Here is a 19,299-nt window from a genome sequence, read left to right on the forward strand (position 1 = left end):
AAATAGGCCCTTTAGTAGAGATAACATTTTATGATATGATAATGAATGTTAGAGATAGATATATACAGTTATGACTTTGCATGACTTCAATTTAGCTGAATCTTTTATCATTTATTAGAGTCCAGAACAAGTTTATATGTATATAGAAATTTGAGAAAAATAAAACGAGAAACAAAGATATCTATGAATTAATATGTAAGCAAGTTCATATGTTTAGAAATCTACTACGCATTTCCCTTTTTCCTTCTATACATGGCTTTTTTTTAATTAATGTGATCTACTTTTTTAGAGTACTTATATGAACGATTAGAGATCTTTTACGTATGTCATTCATTTGGAATTCAATTTCTATGAGATATATAGCTAATCATATTAAGTCCACTAATCACGTATAAGCTAACCATTATTTATGTCTCGTACATTTGGAACTCAATTTTTCTATGATATATAGCTAACCATATGAGACGGTCTGATGTAAACTATCTTTATGTTTGATTATAGATTGATAAAATATTGTTTAAATTTGATTACGTATAAACAAGGTCGACGTCACTAAATAACGGGTTTTTTAAATAATAATATTGAAACAACAATTTTTAAGGAAGGGCTAATAAGTACTGGATTAAATTATTGAACTTGTAAATTGAATAATTAATAATTACACAATAAGAGAGGCATGATATGAATTGATTTAATGACGTTGCAACATGTTGCATATCTAGGTTTCACTTTACGGATCTCTCGTAATCAAATACCAATTCCAAACAAGTCCATCACTAAGTCCATCACTCTCGAAACATGTTTGTTCGTAAAAACTCGCACAAAAATGGTGCAAGGAAATAAATAACCTATAGTCATAACATGATAAAAAAACATGTTTCGAGATTGATGGATGTATTTTAAATTGGTATTAGGTTATGAGAGATTTGTTTAAGTGAAACCTGATTAGATGGTTATACGGATATGCAACATGCTGCAATGTCATCAAGTCGGTTCGTAGCATGCCTCTTTTATTGTGCAATTATTAATTATTCATTTTACAAGTCCAATTATATAATCCAGTATTTTTTACCTCCTCCCCCGAAAATTGTTATTTTCGTTAGTATCATTTAAAAAATTGAAAAATTGTTATTTAGTGACTTCGGCTTTGTTTGTACGTAGTCCAGTTTCAAAATATTTTATCAATATATATAATCAATTTTAATGGATCATTTACATCTGACTTTGATGAACTCAATATGGTTAGATATATATCTCATTAGAAAAATTGAGTTCCAAATGTATGAGACATTAATAGAGGTTAGCTATATGAGCTCAATATGGTTATCTAGATATCTGACAGAAAATTGAATGACATGTAAATAGAAGATCGCTGATCATTGACATAAGGAATCTAAAAAAGAATACCACATGAATTAAAAAGAAGCCATGTATAGAAGAAAACAAGAGGGAGACATGTAGTTGATTTTAAACATATGAACTTGCTTATACATTAATTCATAGATATCAATGTTTCTCGTTCTGTTTTTCTCAAATTCATGTATACATGTTTTCTTGTTCTGGACTCTGATAAAATATTTGGTCAAATTGAAGTCACGCAAAGTCATGATCATTATTATCTATATGTGTATATAGCTATCTCTAACATTCATTATCATATCTTATATGTTATCTATACTGAACGACCTAACTAATTCTTCAATAGCACATTTGACTATTGCTGTGCAGTATGCTCATTCATTGCATCTCAGATCCTATAAAATACTCAAGACTTGATTTCATTTGCTACATCTATATTCCTCATAGTTTGTTTGTGAAAATTGCAAGTATGAGAAATTTTTTGTGGCAAACACCTTTCTGGATTCCACAATGTCCTTTTTGCTACAAACTCTTTACACACTTTTTTACCATGTTTCTTCACTGCATTAGGCTTCACCTCGAGTTGAGGTGTCGTCTATGTGGGGAAGTAAGTGTAGGTTATTTACTTCTTACTCGCCACTTTGTGCGGGTTCACATGAACATACATGTTTTTAGTCTGATCGACATGTTTCGAATTGGTATTAGATTAAGAATGATTCCTATAAGTGAAATCTCATTAGATGATATGCAACGTGCTGCAATGTTATTAAGTCAGTTTATATTGCGACAACGATATATCATTTCACGTGTTGTGCATGCCTATCTTCTTGTGCATTTCTTAATTGTTCATTCTGCAAGTCCAAGTGTAACCAATTCCGTGTCGTTACAAATTGATCAAAATATAGTTGGTACCAGACAAAATCAATCATCGCAAGAACATACTGAATTGGTAGAAAATTGTGTTCCGCTCATCAACCAGTTTGATGGCCCTGCTGCTGAAGGTATAAATCATGTAAAAGACAGTGATAATGAAGAAATTGACTGAATGTCAAAGTTTTACTGTTGTCCACCGAGTTTGATTTGTGTATTATGTGTTTTAAAATTTAATAAATAAAACAAGAGCCGGGGGGCTTAGTCTTTGTGATAACTATGAGCATAAGTAGTATTTGAATCTGTAATTTAATATGGAGAAGCATATCATGTACAATATAATGAATAATCGATGAATATTGATAATGCGTTACTGTATTTTGAAAATTTGATTTAAACAAAACACCCTGTGTAGTTCACCGCTTAATTTTTACCATATTTTAAGTAGAAGCCTTGAATTGTTTCCGAGTCAATAGTATTTGACGGAAAATTTATTTCAGTGTTTTATCATGGTCACGAAATTGATTTTGCTCATACCACACCATGTGTTTGATCATTGCAATTCTTCTTTTATTACAGTGTTTGTATACAGGGAGATGTTTAATTGCAAATTAAAACTATAAGCTAATTATGTATTTTTGATTAAATAAAACAGATATTAAGATTGGATGCCTACTAATTCATTATTATAAATAGTTCTTTGGAGTTGGAACCAGGCAAGCTCTGTTTTCATTTTCTGTTCAAGTGCATAAAGTATTAGCTCTCACCTGTCTTCCTGCAAATTTTACATGGATAAGGTCTAAACTCTAATTTTAGTATTGTCTGCGGTGGTTCAGTGGTCTCGGTAACTTTTATTAATCGTAGATCTGGAAAGTTCAAACAATACAAGGAAACGATAGTAAAAATTTCTAATTTACTACACATAGCAGGGGAATAACCTTAAACTACAAGTTTACTTGAGCCCCCTGTATAGGAGGGCTACATGCATCTAGTAGACTGCAACAATTTTGTTTAGCAGAGGTTTTTTTTCCACTTTTTAATTATCTGTGAGGCTGGTGGTTGATACTAGCTGATTGCATATAAAATTTTGTTATCATTTATTAGGTACTGGGGATAACAAAGGCTTCTTGGTACTCACTAGACACATGACTTGCCCTACCAGAGCCCAACATAAGCGGTCTCATCTTGGGATCCTTCGTTGTAACCCGGAGAATACTCACCACTATTTCCCAACTCAACGAACTCCTCACAATAATCTTCGACACTGCACATATTAGTATCAGTTGCCTCTTTCGGAGACAACTCACTCCAATCAAACTCATGCACACTGTTGCTATGCACTTCGTTGTTTCCCTTGCTATCGACAGCAGTGCCTAGTTGTGTTGGTTTAGCGCATGTTTCAATCTCTACTTGTGGCTCCTCAAGTAATTCCCTCAGCAATTCTTCGTCGAATTCAGTAGCTACCATTTCTTCAAATTCGTCGATGGTAAGAGGAGTTTCAGAACATTTGGGCTCTGAGGACATTTTATCCTTAAAAAACTTTTGTGAGCCTGTGAAAGTAAATGATAAGGTGATAAGGGGGAAAGATGGTAGATATAAAAGTTGAAAAGAGGATAGGTATTTATAGATGAAAGTTTCATGGGTAGTGTGTGAAGGCTGATAAGGTCAGTTTGTATGAAATTGAAAATTACAGTTACCTACTTGTATGCTGGAAAATAGTGAAAAAAACATATGGGGACCGTGAAACATCACATAAAGGTTGAAAAGTGTTGGAAACTTCTACTGAGAAAACACCAGTTGTCTGTATGGATTATTAAACAGCAGCAGTGAGCAGTGTGGAGTGAGGAGAAGGGCTGATAAGCAAACATCACATTCGTGGGGCATGCATATCTCGTTTAACAATGTAAAGCTCTAGTACAAATGTTTGGTAGCTGTTTTTAGTTGCCTTTCTGTGATTATATCTGCCTTTTTTAATGTATAGCTTTTATCTATTGTAAAAGCCGGTTCGAGAAATCATACTAAATTTCAAAGAGCTGGCAACGTATTGAATTAATTCTTATTATTATTATTATTATTATTATTATGTTTACTGTATTACAGTATCGGTGATATCAAAAATTCTGTCGTGCCCCTTGAATAAGCTCAATACCCCTTAAACAGGCAGCTCATCCTTGTATTCGATTGAAATCGATTCACTAGTGGTGGTTACTCCCTCTAACTTAGGATGGGATGAAATATTTCATTCGTTTAAAATATTTGTTAGATTTTCTTATGTTATACGATACTTTCTCGAGAATTTGTAAAACTACCTCTCCTTTAATATAAATCTCCACAATACTCCTAGACGAAAAACTTATATTTGTTGTTGTACCTCCAAATGAGGAGTGTTTGTGTCGAAATAAGGTGTTGGTTTTTCCAAAACTTTCTTGCAAAAAAAGGGACCTCACCCATCCAACATTCAGCTCCGCACCACCGCCACGAATAGTGCACCAAATAACCAAAACGGTACGTACAGGTTACAATTACCACACGCATCCACCTACATTACCACCTGCACCGGCTATCTGTATGTAAAGGTTACAATTACCAGATACATCCACCTAGATCACCACCTTTTGGAAAAAATGACAAAAATACTCAATTTTTTTAAGTTAGTGACAAGAATACCATTTTTGAAAATTTTGGCCAAAATTACTCGTCTAATATACATTTCCAGGTTGGGTATCACTAATACTCATTTAATAAACGGGTTAAATGTTTAAAAAACATTATAATGGAGATGCGCATTTCGGGAATGCCTATCACCCTTTGACTTTTGGTGATACGTATTTGAGAAATGTGTGTCTTGTGTTCTGTTTTTTTTTTATTTCTTTTAACGTAATACACATTTATCAAATACGTATCAGATTTATCCATTTCTCAAATGCGTATTAGACGGATATTTTTGGCCATAAACTTTAAAAAATGATATCTTTGTTACAATTTTTTTAGAAAAAAATATTTTTGCCCATTAATTCAAAATATTATCAAGCCCTTGACCCCATCCGACATGAGCCGAGGTAATAAATATACTAACTTTATATTAGGACAAAACAACAAGAGTATATATTTTTTAATTGTACAACTTTTTTTAATTGTTGCATGAAGGATTTGTGATTGGTGATTTCATTGGATTTTTGAAAGTGTCGTTTGGTAAAATATTGATATGTAATTTTTTAATTTATTATAAGTACTTTATAATCAGTTTGCTAATTTGATTATATTGTTTTATTTATTTTTTTATTTCCCAATAATTTTAGTACGGATTGTGATGCTTCTCCCTAATAATTTTGGTTTTGAGCTTAGTACCGTACCTAAAAAGTAACAAACGTATATGAACGGATTTTATGCGTCTGTTTAGAATGTATATACATCTGTTCTGACCAGATATTTAAAATAATATGCGTCCTTCCTATAACATACGTATATAATTCAGATATTATACGACTCCTCCATATGCCTAGCAAACTCAGACACATATAAGCTTTCGTATAAGACACATATGACACTTTTTGTACTAGTTATCACTATATTTTAATAATACTATAGAAAATTGACAAAATACTAATAATCAAATCCAAACCTATCGTTAGTGACTAAAAAAATCTGAACCCAACATTAGTGAGTAAAACAAAAAAAAATATAGTTCAGTGGTAAGTTTCTAAACACACAATAAATTGGGTGACTAAAAAATATTTTCCCTAGTTAAATTTAGAGTTCATTGACAACTTTAATAAATTTTTCGTTTTAAACCCAAATTTCTTGTGTAACCATAGCCAACTTATTATAATCAATGAACCGAAGTATGATCTTCTAATCATAGTAATTTTAAAAATATATTTTTCTATGTAACCATTGAACCATATTAGCCTCTTTATACTAATTTTATAAAAGAAAAATGTAGGATATTCATAAGCATAAAATATACAGTATCGATAGACGAACATTCGATAAATAAATAAACTCATCAAATAAATTAATAATCTCGATAAATAAAAAAATTACATTCCCGAATGTATTCATTCATCGAGATTTTATTGTACATGTTTGTGACTGTTCTAGGGATGAGCAAACTCGGACCAAAAACTGAAACCGAAATCAAGACCGAACCAAACCGCACCATTAAAAATTGAACCAATTAATAACGAAACTGAATAAAACCGATCTGATAATATGGTTGCGGTTTGGTTTTGATATTTTTTTAAATAGAATACAAACCGACCGAACCAAACCCTTCACAAATTTTCAACACATCTGGAATTCACAAGTCAATTGATTACCCTTCATTTTCATTATTTTGGTAATTTGGTTGATTACTTTTTTACAATTAAAATTGACGTATAATTTATATATGCCTTACAACACAATCAAATAATCAGGTTTATCCCAACAGGAGCAAAATGTCAAGGGGATAGGCCGGTACAAAAATAACTCGGTACTTTTTTCAGTCATCTATGGAAGGAGATCGTAAAGAAATAGATTTGAGACAAAAAGATTTAAAGATGAAGATTATTCTCTCTACCAAATATATATATATATATATATATATATATATCCATTCACGATCTTATAATAAGAGCAGAGGATCATTCCCTGTGAATCGATAATTAGTTAAAAATTATGAACATAAAATCATATTTATAAATAAATAATTTAGAATCAATCTATACCCCCGTAAGCACATAATATGTGACGTCGAGTATGCCCATGAATTGCATGGGGGAAGTACTTAATACCGCTGATATTTGAACATGGCGAGAAGAAAAAAAAACTCTTAAAATAACGCACATAACGACCATCGCCCATTTCACGATAATTTTAAAATTTTCATTACTGTTAAAAACTAAAAACATTTCGGTATGAAATGTTTAGCTACCATCATTAATAATAATCATGCTCTACTTCAATAATTTGGATCAGTTCTTATTGCGTAGTTAATTCAAATCATTTATTTTAAATAGAGTGTGATTAGGTCGGTCTCATCATATTATAAGAGTTATCAATTATACATGTACACACTACAAGAAATATAGTGATTTTCGATTGTTATGAATCTAACAAAATGAAATTAGAGGTTATAACTGACCGTTTGAGTAAACAGTCAGTTTAATTATTAAATTGACCCAAACAATGCGACTGAAGTCTCTTCGGGCCCACTTTTGAGAGAAGTTGTTTGACTTTTGTGACGTCAGATAAAACCGACCGCCTAATCCTATCGCTATAAACCGACCGCTAGTCAGTCGGTTTTAGGTTGTAGTTAATATTCCCAATTATCAACATTAGATGTGAGCTGGGCGGAAAATATTACTTTAACAAAATTGACTGTAATAGTTGGATTTGAATCTGCAATTAATATTTTCTAACCTTCTTTCCTCTTTTGTTCTTTATTTATTTCTTGAGATAAAGAGGGGAGAAAAGTGGATGAAAAGTGAAATTCTTGAAGATAAAAATTAAAGAGGATATATTTTTTGTGAATATTGATTGCAAGTTCTAAATGTGAAGTATTAATTATTACTTGTATTTTAAATATTTGCTCGATTTTTAAATATATGTGTATTTGTGTGTATATATATAGTACATACATTCTTGTTTTGATATTATTACGACTTGTAAAATGTAAGCGTATTCCAGAAGTATTCCGGAAGAGATCGTTGAAGAATTTTTTGCTTTTAAAGCATTACTAGTAAAATTTTAATGGTGAAAACATTGATATCGATGATGCACAAGCTACGAGTGATAGTAGTAATGTGGAAGAACTCCCAAACACATACGCTTCTTAATTTTATGCGGAAGATATAGATTTAGGAGCTCCCATTTATCCGGGTAACACAATTTTTTACTAGTATATCATTGAGTTCTAGGTTGTACATTTTAAGACTCCCGCACAATGTTCTGAAAAAGCTTTTGATTGTTTACTAGGTTTAATGGTTGAATTAGACCGCAGTCGGGGTTTTCTAGTCGGGTTTATAGCTACCGCATCTTTTTTGATGTTTATGCATTTACAGAAAATCGACTGATGGAGTGGTCGGGTTACAACGGTCGGATTAAAAACACGGTCGGGTTTTTTGTCGAGTTTTCTACTTCTGCATCGTTTTTAGTTTTTATGCATTTGATAAAGCGACCAATCTAAATCAACCATTTGTTTTGAACCGACTAACGTGTGGTCGGTTATGTTATTCGGTTGTGAGACATTCAGTTAAAAACGGTCAATTATCTTCAAAAAATTGAACCATTTAGCGCGGACACGCGACGGGGGACCTTACATGTGTCAGCTGATATGATATGTCACGTTTGGTGGGCCGACAAGTCAGTTGGGACCGGACACTAGGGGTGTACGCGGTTCGGATCCGATCGGTTTTGGGGTAAAAGTCGAACCAAACCGCGAAGAGCGGTTTTAGAATATTGTCATCCGCAACCGCAAATGCAGTTGCGGTTAACCGCGTCAATTGCGGTTGTGAATTTACGGTTATTGCGGATCGGTTTACGGTTCAACCACTTATTTTAAAATAATTAATAATTTGCAAAAAAATAAATTCAGAATATTAATAAATTCAAGTTTAAGTTACGTAATAAATTTATATTCAAAAATAAAATACAAACTAATGCTCCATGTGGAGCAAATATATCAAAAACATACAAAAATATGGAGGCGAGAAAAAAGAAAAAAAGAAGAATAAAAAAATTATATGTTGATTACATTTTCCATTTGTTTGGTTATATATCTTATAATGATTGTGAATTTTATAAACGAAATCTTAACATTAACCTAAGATTAGTTAAAAAAATGTGTATACTTATTTATTTATATGATATCAACTACATTTTTGGAAATATAGTTTATTATAAATATATGTTGCGACTTGCGGTTACGGTTGCGGTTTTGCGATTTTTAAGAATTTAAAAACGCATCCAAACCGCGAATGAGCGGTTTTTAAAATTTAAATCCACAACCAACCCGTGTTTCGCGATTATCCGCAAAATGCGGTCAGTTGCGAGCGGTTGAGTGGTTGGATGCGGTTGAGCGGTTCGTCTGTACAGCCCTACCGGACACGTGTCAGGACACGTCACTTTGACCGTCAAACAAAGTCAAAATCGTTTTTGGTCAATTTTAACTAGATTTTTCCAAAATCGATGAGATTAACAATTTACTTTAGAAAATAATTAAATAAACTTGTGATTTTTTATTTGAGATCCTGGTTTCCAGTTTGCACTCCTTATCCTGAACTCATCCCTAAAACCCCCCTCCCGTTCAAATGGAAAATGCGACAGTAATAGAATTGTGATAAGACTCATCGATGTATACGTAATTAGTTGTTTTTCTTGGAAGACAAGACGGGGTTGAGAAAAAACTGACCCCTGCTCCGTTTTCTTAACAACAATTAGAGCATCTCGACGGCTGGTACTCTTTTGTCATATAATTGAAAATATAATATTATTTTTTTATATTAGGTCAATAAACAAAATGTTAGTTTAGAGGTCGAGTTTTTTATATCTCGAAAAGATGTCAAGAGTTAGAAAAAAGAGATTAGTAGGTCACTGAAGGGGGCGTAAAACCGTACAAAAGCCACATGACACACTTGACATTCAGAGTTTGACGTCATAGTTGAAAATAATATATGAGGAAAATGTAGCGGTGTTGTTAAGAGTATGGATGAGGAGACAGACAAATGGGTGTTCTGTTAGGGACAAGTAAGCAAAAGAGGGTAGGCAAAATGAATAAAATTGTTAAAGAGGGAGGGAGGGACACCATAGTAGACATTGGATGGAAATATGAAAATGGGCCAAACCTATACAATGAGAGCGAGCACATGTGATATGTATATTCCACATGTTTCATGCAAGGACTACTCTGTATATTTTACCATTTTTGACTATCTCTTCTGCAAAGCTTTCTACGTTTCTTTGCTTATTATTCATCGTACATAATAATTTTACATATGAAAGAAATGAGGGATTAAAAGAATCAAATAGGTTCAATGTATGATCTTTGTTGTGGCCTCCAGAGATTTCGCCCCTAGCGGGATCCCCTGTGGCCGAGTTCCTAAAATAACAAGTACATGTCAGTAAACATGTTTAAGTGAAATCTTATATCAACTTAAATGTGCTTTTCAAAAGAGTTTATCATCAATTACAGACGGAGGCATAATGATAAACAGAAGAGTCGAGGGGTTCAGTTGGTTTTATATGGTCATGTATCATACATAGTTTTATTTCTATATAAAAGGCTGCATTACAATAACTCCGTTTATAGACTAAAATTTTGTAAAATGAGAAGAAATGAGGGTCAATCTATCTTTCGTGGAATTTAAAGAGGCAACATGAATAGTTCACACTTCACAGTATAAAAGAGCAACTCCAAGAAACTCCTTACATTTTTTCTAGAAATAATATTATTAAATTGTCTCTTAAACATTTAGGAGCTAAAATTTAGCTTTATCTCCAACAATCCTCTATAAACTTACTCCCTATTCATTTTTTTTAAATTAACTACATATAAAAGTAACTAAAATCTTTCAAATTGAATGCATGAGAATGAGTGAAATTATATAATAATGATTGAGAAGGGGTTATTGGCTCTTCAACAATGAGGAAACTTTTGAGGATCCTAAAATAATAGAGTTGCAAGGAGTTTGTTGGAGTTAAGTTTGAACTTCATTTCCTCAAAATTTGACTAAGGAGCCTCATTTAACATAGTTTTGGAGTTGCTCTAAGGAGCTTAGATCTACTTATACATGCTATTAGTGCTAATAATGGTCATAGTTAAACTGGGCTCATAAAATTTCTCTAGACGGGTTCAATTAAATGTTTAATAGCCGGGAAGGATCTATGTGGTTCATTTTCTTTGAAGCAAATTAGTCCAACAAACTAAAATTTTGAGCTCATTAAAACTCCTTGAAACTTGTATATTCTGCTTGAGGAGGGACAACTGGGAAAGCAGAGATGTTAAGTAAAGAGGTTTTTGGCGCAAATTGTGGATCGAGGGATTCCCAACAATAACCTTCCCACATATAGTAATCAACATAGGGATATACAACTGATTTCCATTAACATTTCATGGTTGCATATTGATGAAAACTTTATTCAAACAAAAATAATGAGATCATTCACCTGTCCAAACTCACTTGTATTCTCCGCCTGATACATGTAAACTTCAGTCAATTTCCCATCTTGAATGTCTGATGGAAGTAGTAATCACTATGCTTTCTCCAGGATACAAGTCATCTGTAATGTAATTATTTGCTTACTTACAGTAAAGGATTCCTGACATTCCCAAGAAAAATTCCTACCACAAGAAAATCCTTTAGGAAAAATATGGTCAAATTTCAGCTATCCAATTTAACCACAGTAAATTCCGCATGAACCATTTCCCATGACAGCCTTACAACAGATTGGCAATACATCAGGATCGTGTTTGCTGTTTTAATTCAGATCTAGGGGTAGTGTGCCATTTAGACATCTCCTGCAAGAACAATAATTTATTAAAAATATGTTAATGAAATACAATGGTATCTTGTTCATAGTAAGTACAATAATAATATATTATTGTTCTTGAGTATATCCAGCACAATCACTCCATAAATTAGCAAGTTGTATCCTCTTTCCAGCTTGCGTGCATCAAATTAGGTTATTAGGCCAACTGTATGAAGTCTATTTTGTTATAGAAAGTTACACAAAATTGTACCACTGGGATAATAAAGTAATGTGCACATTAAAGATGAGTAAGTGTTCTAAGATTTTATGAATATTAGAAAAAAAGATATATCATTAGAAATTATAGTGTCTTCTATCCTTATCAAGATAAAATCTGCATTACGTTTTTGTGATGATATGAAAACTAGCATAAGCTTTCCATGAGGAACCAGCATAGCTGTTTATACAAACCCACTAACATGATATTATTGTGCCGGGAAATACAGCAAGCAAAAAAAAAATTGACATACCTCTGAAAAATTATATGTTTCTCAGACAAGGCCTTCTCCAATCTTTCCTCAAAAGGCGTGGCATGCCAAGTAACTTTCTGATCCTGCAAAGAGGACAAATTATAACATCAACATCTTTCTTCTGCAGCCATCAGCCTATCACAGATAAAACCAATAACATCAAAAAAGAAGACTATACCTCTTTGTATTTTGTTGTTGAATTTGGGATCCCGTTCCCATCCCACGACTTTGGTGGTAAAGGAGAAGATTCATCCTCATCCCAGTGAGTGGCAACTGTTCCAAGAATAGGCATATCCCCAGGATTTTGGTCAAAATAATTATCTTCACCAGAAAAGTTTACAACCCACTGATTATTGGCAAAATGATTGGATGGCAATGGTTTGATACAGGACAACAAACTTGCTTCCACCTTTATCTTTTCCTCGGCTGAGCAGATTAACATCCTTACTTCTGAATCAGGGGTTGCAATATCAGCCTTCCTCACTTCTGAATTAGGGCTCACAATGTTAGCCTGCTGAAAACAATTAATCTGGTGAGCAGACTGTTGAGGATTCGACTCATCTTCCCTACACACCTGCAGATGGGGAAAATCTTCAACATGGTTCATAACAGACTGGACATATTGAGTCCTGATCCTAGGATTTTTTCCAACCATGATATTTCCTCCATTTGAAGGGAAAACAGTTCCGGGTGTTTGCATTTCATCAGTTAGTTTTAGTGGGGTTGGATAAGGTGATGTCCATTTGTCCTGAGGTGATTCAATTTTCTCTAAGCTGTGACAATTAGCTCCCAATGAGGAGCTTTCCAACGAAGATAAAGGTGTAACGAAAGGGCAGTTAAAACGAACAGACTTGTTCCTGCTTGGCATACTGGCAGTCGCATCAGCATAAACATGTACACCCGTGCTAAATTCACCAACATCACTATCCTTGGCACTGGTAGATATTATTTGTCCAATTTCTATACAACTGCAGAAACATAATGAGCTCATAAATTCATAAAAATGTCAAACTAAAAGTCACAGAATACTGATTAATGTAATATCCATGGTGTTACAATATGCATGCCAAAAACCTGAACACTCTGCAGCAAGTTCTATCAACAAAATGCTACAAGATATGAAGATAAACATGTTGCTCCAAAGAAGTGCAAGTATCACCTGTTAGGTTCATGAGCTGAAGAACCAGCGCAACTTACACAATCTTCACACTGTTTACTACTATTACCAGCATAATAAGGCTCCATCTCCAAATTGGGCTTCTGAATTGGAGTTTCGGGAAGCCCTGAATTAAACTTTGAGGAATCTAAAACTCCAATAGGAGATATATTATTCAACATTTTTGATGCTTTATGAATTTCGGCAGGAGTCTCTGGTATAGTACCACAAGCTTTGAGGAGCTTTGCCTGCATATAGAACATAGTCCAAACAGATGATTAACTGCAGAGAGAATTTAAAGTAGAACACGACTGTACTTAAAATGCCATTACGACTTCTACATCTGCATGACAAGGAAAATTCAGATTTATGCTGATAATCCTTTGGAGTTACAACTTACAGTTTAAAAAAAAAAGTTTTGCAATCATAACTCCACAGAAAAAAGAAACTTTGCAAGTAATGGACAGGACAGAAATCTGCAAGTTACTAACCTTAATGCAAAAGGCTCAGATGCTTAGACCTTAATAAGAAAAGAAAAGCATATGTGACAATCGTACATTCACTTTTTTTAAAAATCTAAATCATTTCAAGATACAATAATTTGTATCATTTCATTGTATTAATCCAGATGGCATTCACTAAATAAAACACACAAAATAAAACCAATTTCAGGTAAGAAAACATTGGTTGATAAACTAATCATTACAGCTTATAAAAACTCGTTTTAACAATACAGTAGGTCATTGAATGGAACACTATTTATGATCTCTGCATACCGATTGAAACTCAAGTTTTAGACAATATGAACATCATAGTTTGTGTACATATGCAAACCTCATTTCTAAGTCCTTCGAAATCAAGATCCTGAACTGGACTCTCCAAAAGATTGCACCGCTCCTCATTACCCGCCCGTGATCCATCGCTTCCTTCTACAAAGAGAAGATACACAACACAACATCAATAAGATGCATTCTTATGTTGATCTTGTTGCGAATACAATTATTCTTTAATTGTCTACATTTCCCCCGACTATCGGGAAATTAGCTCCGTCCCTACTCCCTAAGCCCTTAATTATCATCAATTCATTATTCACAAAAGCACTAACATAAAAGGCACTTGATCAAGAACTAAAAAACAACAAAATTAAAAAAATAATTGACTGCATACCTTGTAAATAATTCAGGCGCTTTCGAGTTCTCAACACCACTGGTTCCTGATAGAATCACAACAATAAATTGAAATAAAAATGTAAAATGTTAATCAAGAATTGAAAGAGAGGGAAGTAGGTGATTAGTACTGTGTTTGGTTGAGAAATGAGAGGAGAAGAGCGACGAGTAGGGACAAGTCTGATGATCAACCAACGAAACAAACAAGACATAGTAGATCGGTAGAGAGATGCTAAGAATTTAGAGAAAGAGAACAACATGGATAGTAATTTGATTTTAGGCATTGCACAAACCCTAGCTGAGATTTTGGGGATTTTTTGTGTTTGGGGATGAGTAGTACAGTAGTATTTAAATTTTGATTTAAGAGGGAAAACACACGAGGGCTTTCGAAAACATACTTATGTGACTGTCTCTCTTACCCCGGCCGATTTTTCAAAAATCAACTATAAATCGTTAAAAATCAGTTAAAAATATTTATCTAATTTAATCAATTTTTGATAAATCGTCGATAAATTATCCGATTTTTTAAAAATCGTCCGATAAATCGCAAATCGATAACTCAGCCGAATAATTCCGATTTAACAATGATTGCCCGTTATTCTATTTTGTAATATTATTTTATTTTTCAAAATTTTCTAAAATGTCCATGAGAAGTCTGAGAAGGGAATAAATTAATTTGTTTCGGGACCATGATTTGGTTTTTGTGGACATTTAACTTTAATTTTGAAATAATAGTTATATTTGATTAAATAATCGTGAATGAAGATTTTAATATGTATGAAAAATGCTATATTCACAAAATGTGATAAACTTATTTACACAAAATGACAAGTAATAATTTTTTATTAAAATGACCTACCGACATAAATAACAACAATTAAAATATCTCAACTCATTTGTCACATCATTTTTTCCTACTTTTTTTTGTGACAAAATTACACCCTAATTTACACCCGTCACGAGAAAAACACACTATCTTACCAGTTACCAGTTGTCTGATCAATACACTGTAAATTTGCTATAGCAAACCCTTGGCAGGATCAGGCCCCTTCAACCAAATGTTTCTGGTACATATAAACTAGGTAATGAGACAACTGTTTAAGTGATGAATTAAACAATGTGAATTTATATTACAGTTTGGCGTAGAAGAACATGCGAGCTAGTAGATGGACCTAATGAATAAATTGTATCTTACAATATTGGGTGCCTTGTATCTGAGGAACCAATGGCACATGAGTACTTCTGTTACAATTACAATAGATAACAGTCACTATAAACTGGCTTCACTAAAGTTGTTTTCACCTGTTAATATCGGTTGATTGTCCTTGTAACAATAACTGCCATTAGGCCTTTTACCTTCACATTCACAAGTTGCATTACAAGTTGCTCATGTAATCAGTTCTTTGTCCTTCCTGTGTATTTAAGATTAGGACTTTTGTCATTTGGTAAATTTTATTGAGTTTGAAAGAACGCTTAAGAATTTCAAATCTCGTAGGTTTCTATTCTTTAAAAGAGGAGGAGAAATTTAAAGTTGCTAATTTTATCGTTATTTTTTCTTGATATCATTTAGATCGATCAATATGTAAAATGCATGCAGAAAAATGTTGATAGCTTAACAATATAGCACCTAGATCTTATACATATAAATAGTAGTGCATGATCACATCAGCTTCCTCAAATGGATTGCTTATTTACCTCTAAAACTTGGGGTAATATGTTTAAACATATTGACCAAAAACAACTCAACTTTCAGTTAAGCTGATTAATACACAAACCCATGGATTGTTTTAACTTAAGCAACGTTGAAAGAACTTGTTGCATTCTCCACAAATTTCTTTGCTCCTTTAAACCATCTCTTGTCTCCGGCTTGAGCCTTGCATATGTAAAGCTTACCATCTGAAACTGTGGCTGTGATAAGTTGGTGTTTGCCCCCTTCATCTCCATCTGCAGTCCTTGTCAATACAGACAAGCTGTAGTACTGCTTCCCCCCTACCACTGGAGTTGCGGTCTCCAATATATTGGCAGTGGCCACAGCATCTTGCTCAAAGCCACCCTGAAAGAAATCCAAATGTTAGTAATTCACATTGGTCGAAAACAAGGTGCCTTAATAACTGAATTTTTAGGTATCTCTTTTGTACTTGTCAAAATTATTGTAGTGGTCAATCCTATTTAATTGCTTGAAATACATTACAGCCTACCGGACATGTGAATCATACTTTAGCAACAAGCAATTCCTTTTCTTATAATTCCAAGACCAACTTGCTAGAGTACTTTAAAACAGTATGAATGCATGAGGGAGTCAAGAGGTGCATCAGTTAGATATAATGAAACATGCTCGGACACCCATCTTATCATTCAGAAAATTTGAATCCTTGAGCTTTCAACCTCCCGTAAAGGGATTGAGGGAGATTCCTATCTCTAGACCAAGAGGCGTGTGATGCATAAAATGTATTTCAATTTATCAAGTTGACTCATAGCAACTTACATTTCAGCATTCCTTTCTTCATTATACAATGTCACTGACCTTATTAAATTAAGTAATCAATGAAGTAGCTTTTCTTCCATATTATGAACTGCAAAAGAACCTCTTTACCTGGGGGGGGGGGGCAAGTAAGAGAACTTCTGTTCTTAACCTTCTCCAAGTGAATATTTAGTATGCACATATGTTGTAAATGTTACTGTATTTAAATATAATATTTGTGAATTAGTTGCTAGTTAGAAGTCAAGGTTTGATGAATACCTCTGAAGCAGTTTTGCCGAAGTATGCTTGTTTTCCTAGCAAATAGTCCACCTAAAAAGCAGACAATAGCACATTGTAACATTAGCTTTCACAATCTTTCAATAAAATTGTTCACCAGAACATATGTAAGAATTGAAATGAATAAAGGATGAAGAATTATTACTGTAGATAAGAATTTTTCAGGGGAACCATAGTCGGTGATGGACTTCTTGTCGGTTGGGAGGACCATGACTGAAAGGTTGCTGGTGGTGTCAAAGTTGTCTTCAAATCTAAGAACCTGACCTGGGAACTCCACCTCTTTGCTTGGGTTCCATTTTGCAGGAATCAACAGTGTGAAATCTTTTCCAGTGTAAGGCATGAATTCTGTTGTCTTTGGCTTCCCGAAAACATTTGCTGCCATCCATGAATCATCCATCAATTTAATGTTTTAAAGTTAGTACAACTCTAGAATATTGGATCCACTCTTTCTAGACTATCAATATCTGTTGCATTGTAGTGATTGTAAAGCATGAATACTAAAAGATTTGAATGTCGGTGCTGAAGGATTCATTGATAATCTGGTGGCCTCCTGGCCAGAGTCATGTGCTCGAATCCTGATCCTCCGTCCCTTTATACAGTAGTTTAATATCTAATGCATCAAATAATGTATAACAAGCTCTAAAGAATGGTTGACACTAAGTACATTTGAGCCTGTTGTGATATAAAGGTAGCAAGGACCAATTGCCGAAGCTAGTAAGTGATAACAGATGGCAAGCTTAGTCAAAACAGTTATATTTGTGTTTGTATGAGTGCAGAAAAGATGAATAATATTACCAGATTCACCATAAGCTGCATCAGCAGGAGAAACCTTGGAGCCAACAGCAGCAGCACCAATGAGAAGCGTGAGAGCCAATCTACGAGACACGGTGGCGCTGGCAGCATCATCTTCCTGAACAGATACCTGCTTCTGGGCACGGCAAATAACTTGGCTGACCTTGATGGAATGAACGGGGCGTTGTGAAGTTGATGATGATCTGAGGAGTGCCGGGTGGTTCAAGAAACATGAAGTTGAAGCCATTTTTTTGTATTTAGTGTAATATTTGCGGGTTTATTTTATCCTACTATTATTATTATGGAATGTGAATCAGACAAGGTGGATGAGGGAGAGTTTTTGTGGCATTTAGAAGGATGGTTTTGGATCAGGGGATTCCCAGGTTGTTTTTTGATTGGTAGATAAGATTTTGGAGTGACTGATTGGTGCTGCTGCACTCACACTCTGACAATTCCTTTACTTTCTTACTTGGGATCACTTCTTAGTAAAAAATTTGCAGGCCTTTACAGAGTTAATATGGGTTTGAAGATGATTTTGCACCAACTCAAAAAAACATGAAAAAAATACCCAACTTTTTGGACAAAAGTTTGAAATTGCATTTTAGAATGAATCCGTCTCAAAAAGATTAACCAAGTTTGAGTCTTTCATTTTCAAACCGCAAAGTTCAAAGAAGCTTACTACTTAAGATCATGGTTGGCTGACCTGAAACTATCCAGGAATTTCACGAAATCTGTAGTAAAATAACATAGGAAGTTGCATACTCGCACTCCTCCGGTAACGTGTATTTGTACTTGCCAGGGTTTTCATTTAGTACAACCTAATTAACAAGCACTTGATTTATCACTCAACTCCAGGATCTTCAAAAAAAATAAATTAAGATATTTTATTTTCCTACTTACAGATAAATATTATTACTTCTAATAAATTGGTGTTTCTGAATTGAAAGATGTTAGATTTATAAATTTGAGATTGATCACAGGAAACAGATGCAATTGACAAATTGAACACGAGTTCACAACTGGTCTCTATATAGTTCAGGAATTAAAATTCCTACATGCAATCCAAAGGATGTCCAATCCCTACAACAATATTTTCAATCAAACAAAAAAAAATAACGCCGCGAAAATATTTAAAAGTCACTGGGAGGTATTTCATTTTTTGTTTACATCTATTTCTAATTGATTGTCTCCAACCTAGTACTCAAGTTAAGGGTGACT

General features: G+C 33.7%; 2 protein-coding genes across 3 annotated transcripts; both read right to left on the reverse strand.

Moving 5' to 3' along the window:
- Nucleotides 1–10,176: 10,176 nt before the first annotated feature.
- On the reverse strand, nucleotides 10,177–14,882 carry LOC141717180 (protein JASON-like). 2 transcript variants are annotated; one of them, XM_074519284.1, is made up of 8 exons: nucleotides 14,663–14,882; nucleotides 14,533–14,578; nucleotides 14,200–14,294; nucleotides 13,369–13,613; nucleotides 12,388–13,177; nucleotides 12,210–12,292; nucleotides 11,377–11,728; nucleotides 10,177–10,309 (listed from the first exon to the last, which is right to left on the reverse strand). In XM_074519284.1, the coding sequence occupies exons 1-7, from the start codon at nucleotides 14,813–14,815 to the stop codon at nucleotides 11,689–11,691; spliced, it is 1,452 nt and encodes a 483-aa protein (XP_074375385.1). In that variant the 5' UTR covers nucleotides 14,816–14,882; the 3' UTR covers nucleotides 10,177–10,309; nucleotides 11,377–11,688. The 2 variants fall into 2 exon arrangements, with proteins under 2 accessions (XP_074375385.1, XP_074375386.1); XM_074519285.1 differs by having other exon boundaries at nucleotides 10,183–10,309; nucleotides 11,391–11,728.
- Nucleotides 14,883–16,119: 1,237 nt separating this feature from the next.
- LOC141721078 (oxygen-evolving enhancer protein 2, chloroplastic-like) lies at nucleotides 16,120–18,422 on the reverse strand. Its single transcript, XM_074523820.1, has 4 exons — nucleotides 18,085–18,422; nucleotides 17,435–17,664; nucleotides 17,272–17,322; nucleotides 16,120–16,584 (listed from the first exon to the last, which is right to left on the reverse strand). The coding sequence occupies exons 1-4, from the start codon at nucleotides 18,326–18,328 to the stop codon at nucleotides 16,324–16,326; spliced, it is 786 nt and encodes a 261-aa protein (XP_074379921.1). The 5' UTR covers nucleotides 18,329–18,422; the 3' UTR covers nucleotides 16,120–16,323.
- Between the last annotated feature and the right edge of the window lie 877 nt (nucleotides 18,423–19,299).

The sequence above is a fragment of the Apium graveolens genome, chromosome 4 (genome assembly GCF_009905375.1).
Source record: "Apium graveolens cultivar Ventura chromosome 4, ASM990537v1, whole genome shotgun sequence".
NCBI lineage: Eukaryota > Viridiplantae > Streptophyta > Magnoliopsida > Apiales > Apiaceae > Apium > Apium graveolens.

What these genes read in the sequence shown, in the direction of transcription:
- LOC141717180 (XM_074519284.1), bottom strand. Translation starts at nt 14,815, where the DNA reads ATGCCTAAAATCAAATTACTATCCATGTTGTTCTCTTTCTCTAAATTC. An exon ending in TCGAAGGACTTAGAAATGAG is followed by an intron (nt 13,614 to 14,199) that starts GTTTGCATATGT and finishes TTCTATATGCAG; the next exon opens with GCAAAGCTCCTCAAAGCTTG. An exon ending in CAACAACAAAATACAAAGAG is followed by an intron (nt 12,293 to 12,387) that starts GTATAGTCTTCT and finishes TCCTCTTTGCAG; the next exon opens with GATCAGAAAGTTACTTGGCA.
- LOC141721078 (XM_074523820.1), bottom strand. Translation starts at nt 18,328, where the DNA reads ATGGCTTCAACTTCATGTTTCTTGAACCACCCGGCACTCCTCAGATCA. An exon ending in TGCAGCTTATGGTGAATCTG is followed by an intron (nt 17,665 to 18,084) that starts GTAATATTATTC and finishes CATGGATGGCAG; the next exon opens with CAAATGTTTTCGGGAAGCCA. An exon ending in TCGGCAAAACTGCTTCAGAG is followed by an intron (nt 16,585 to 17,271) that starts GTATTCATCAAA and finishes GATTTCTTTCAG; the next exon opens with GGTGGCTTTGAGCAAGATGC.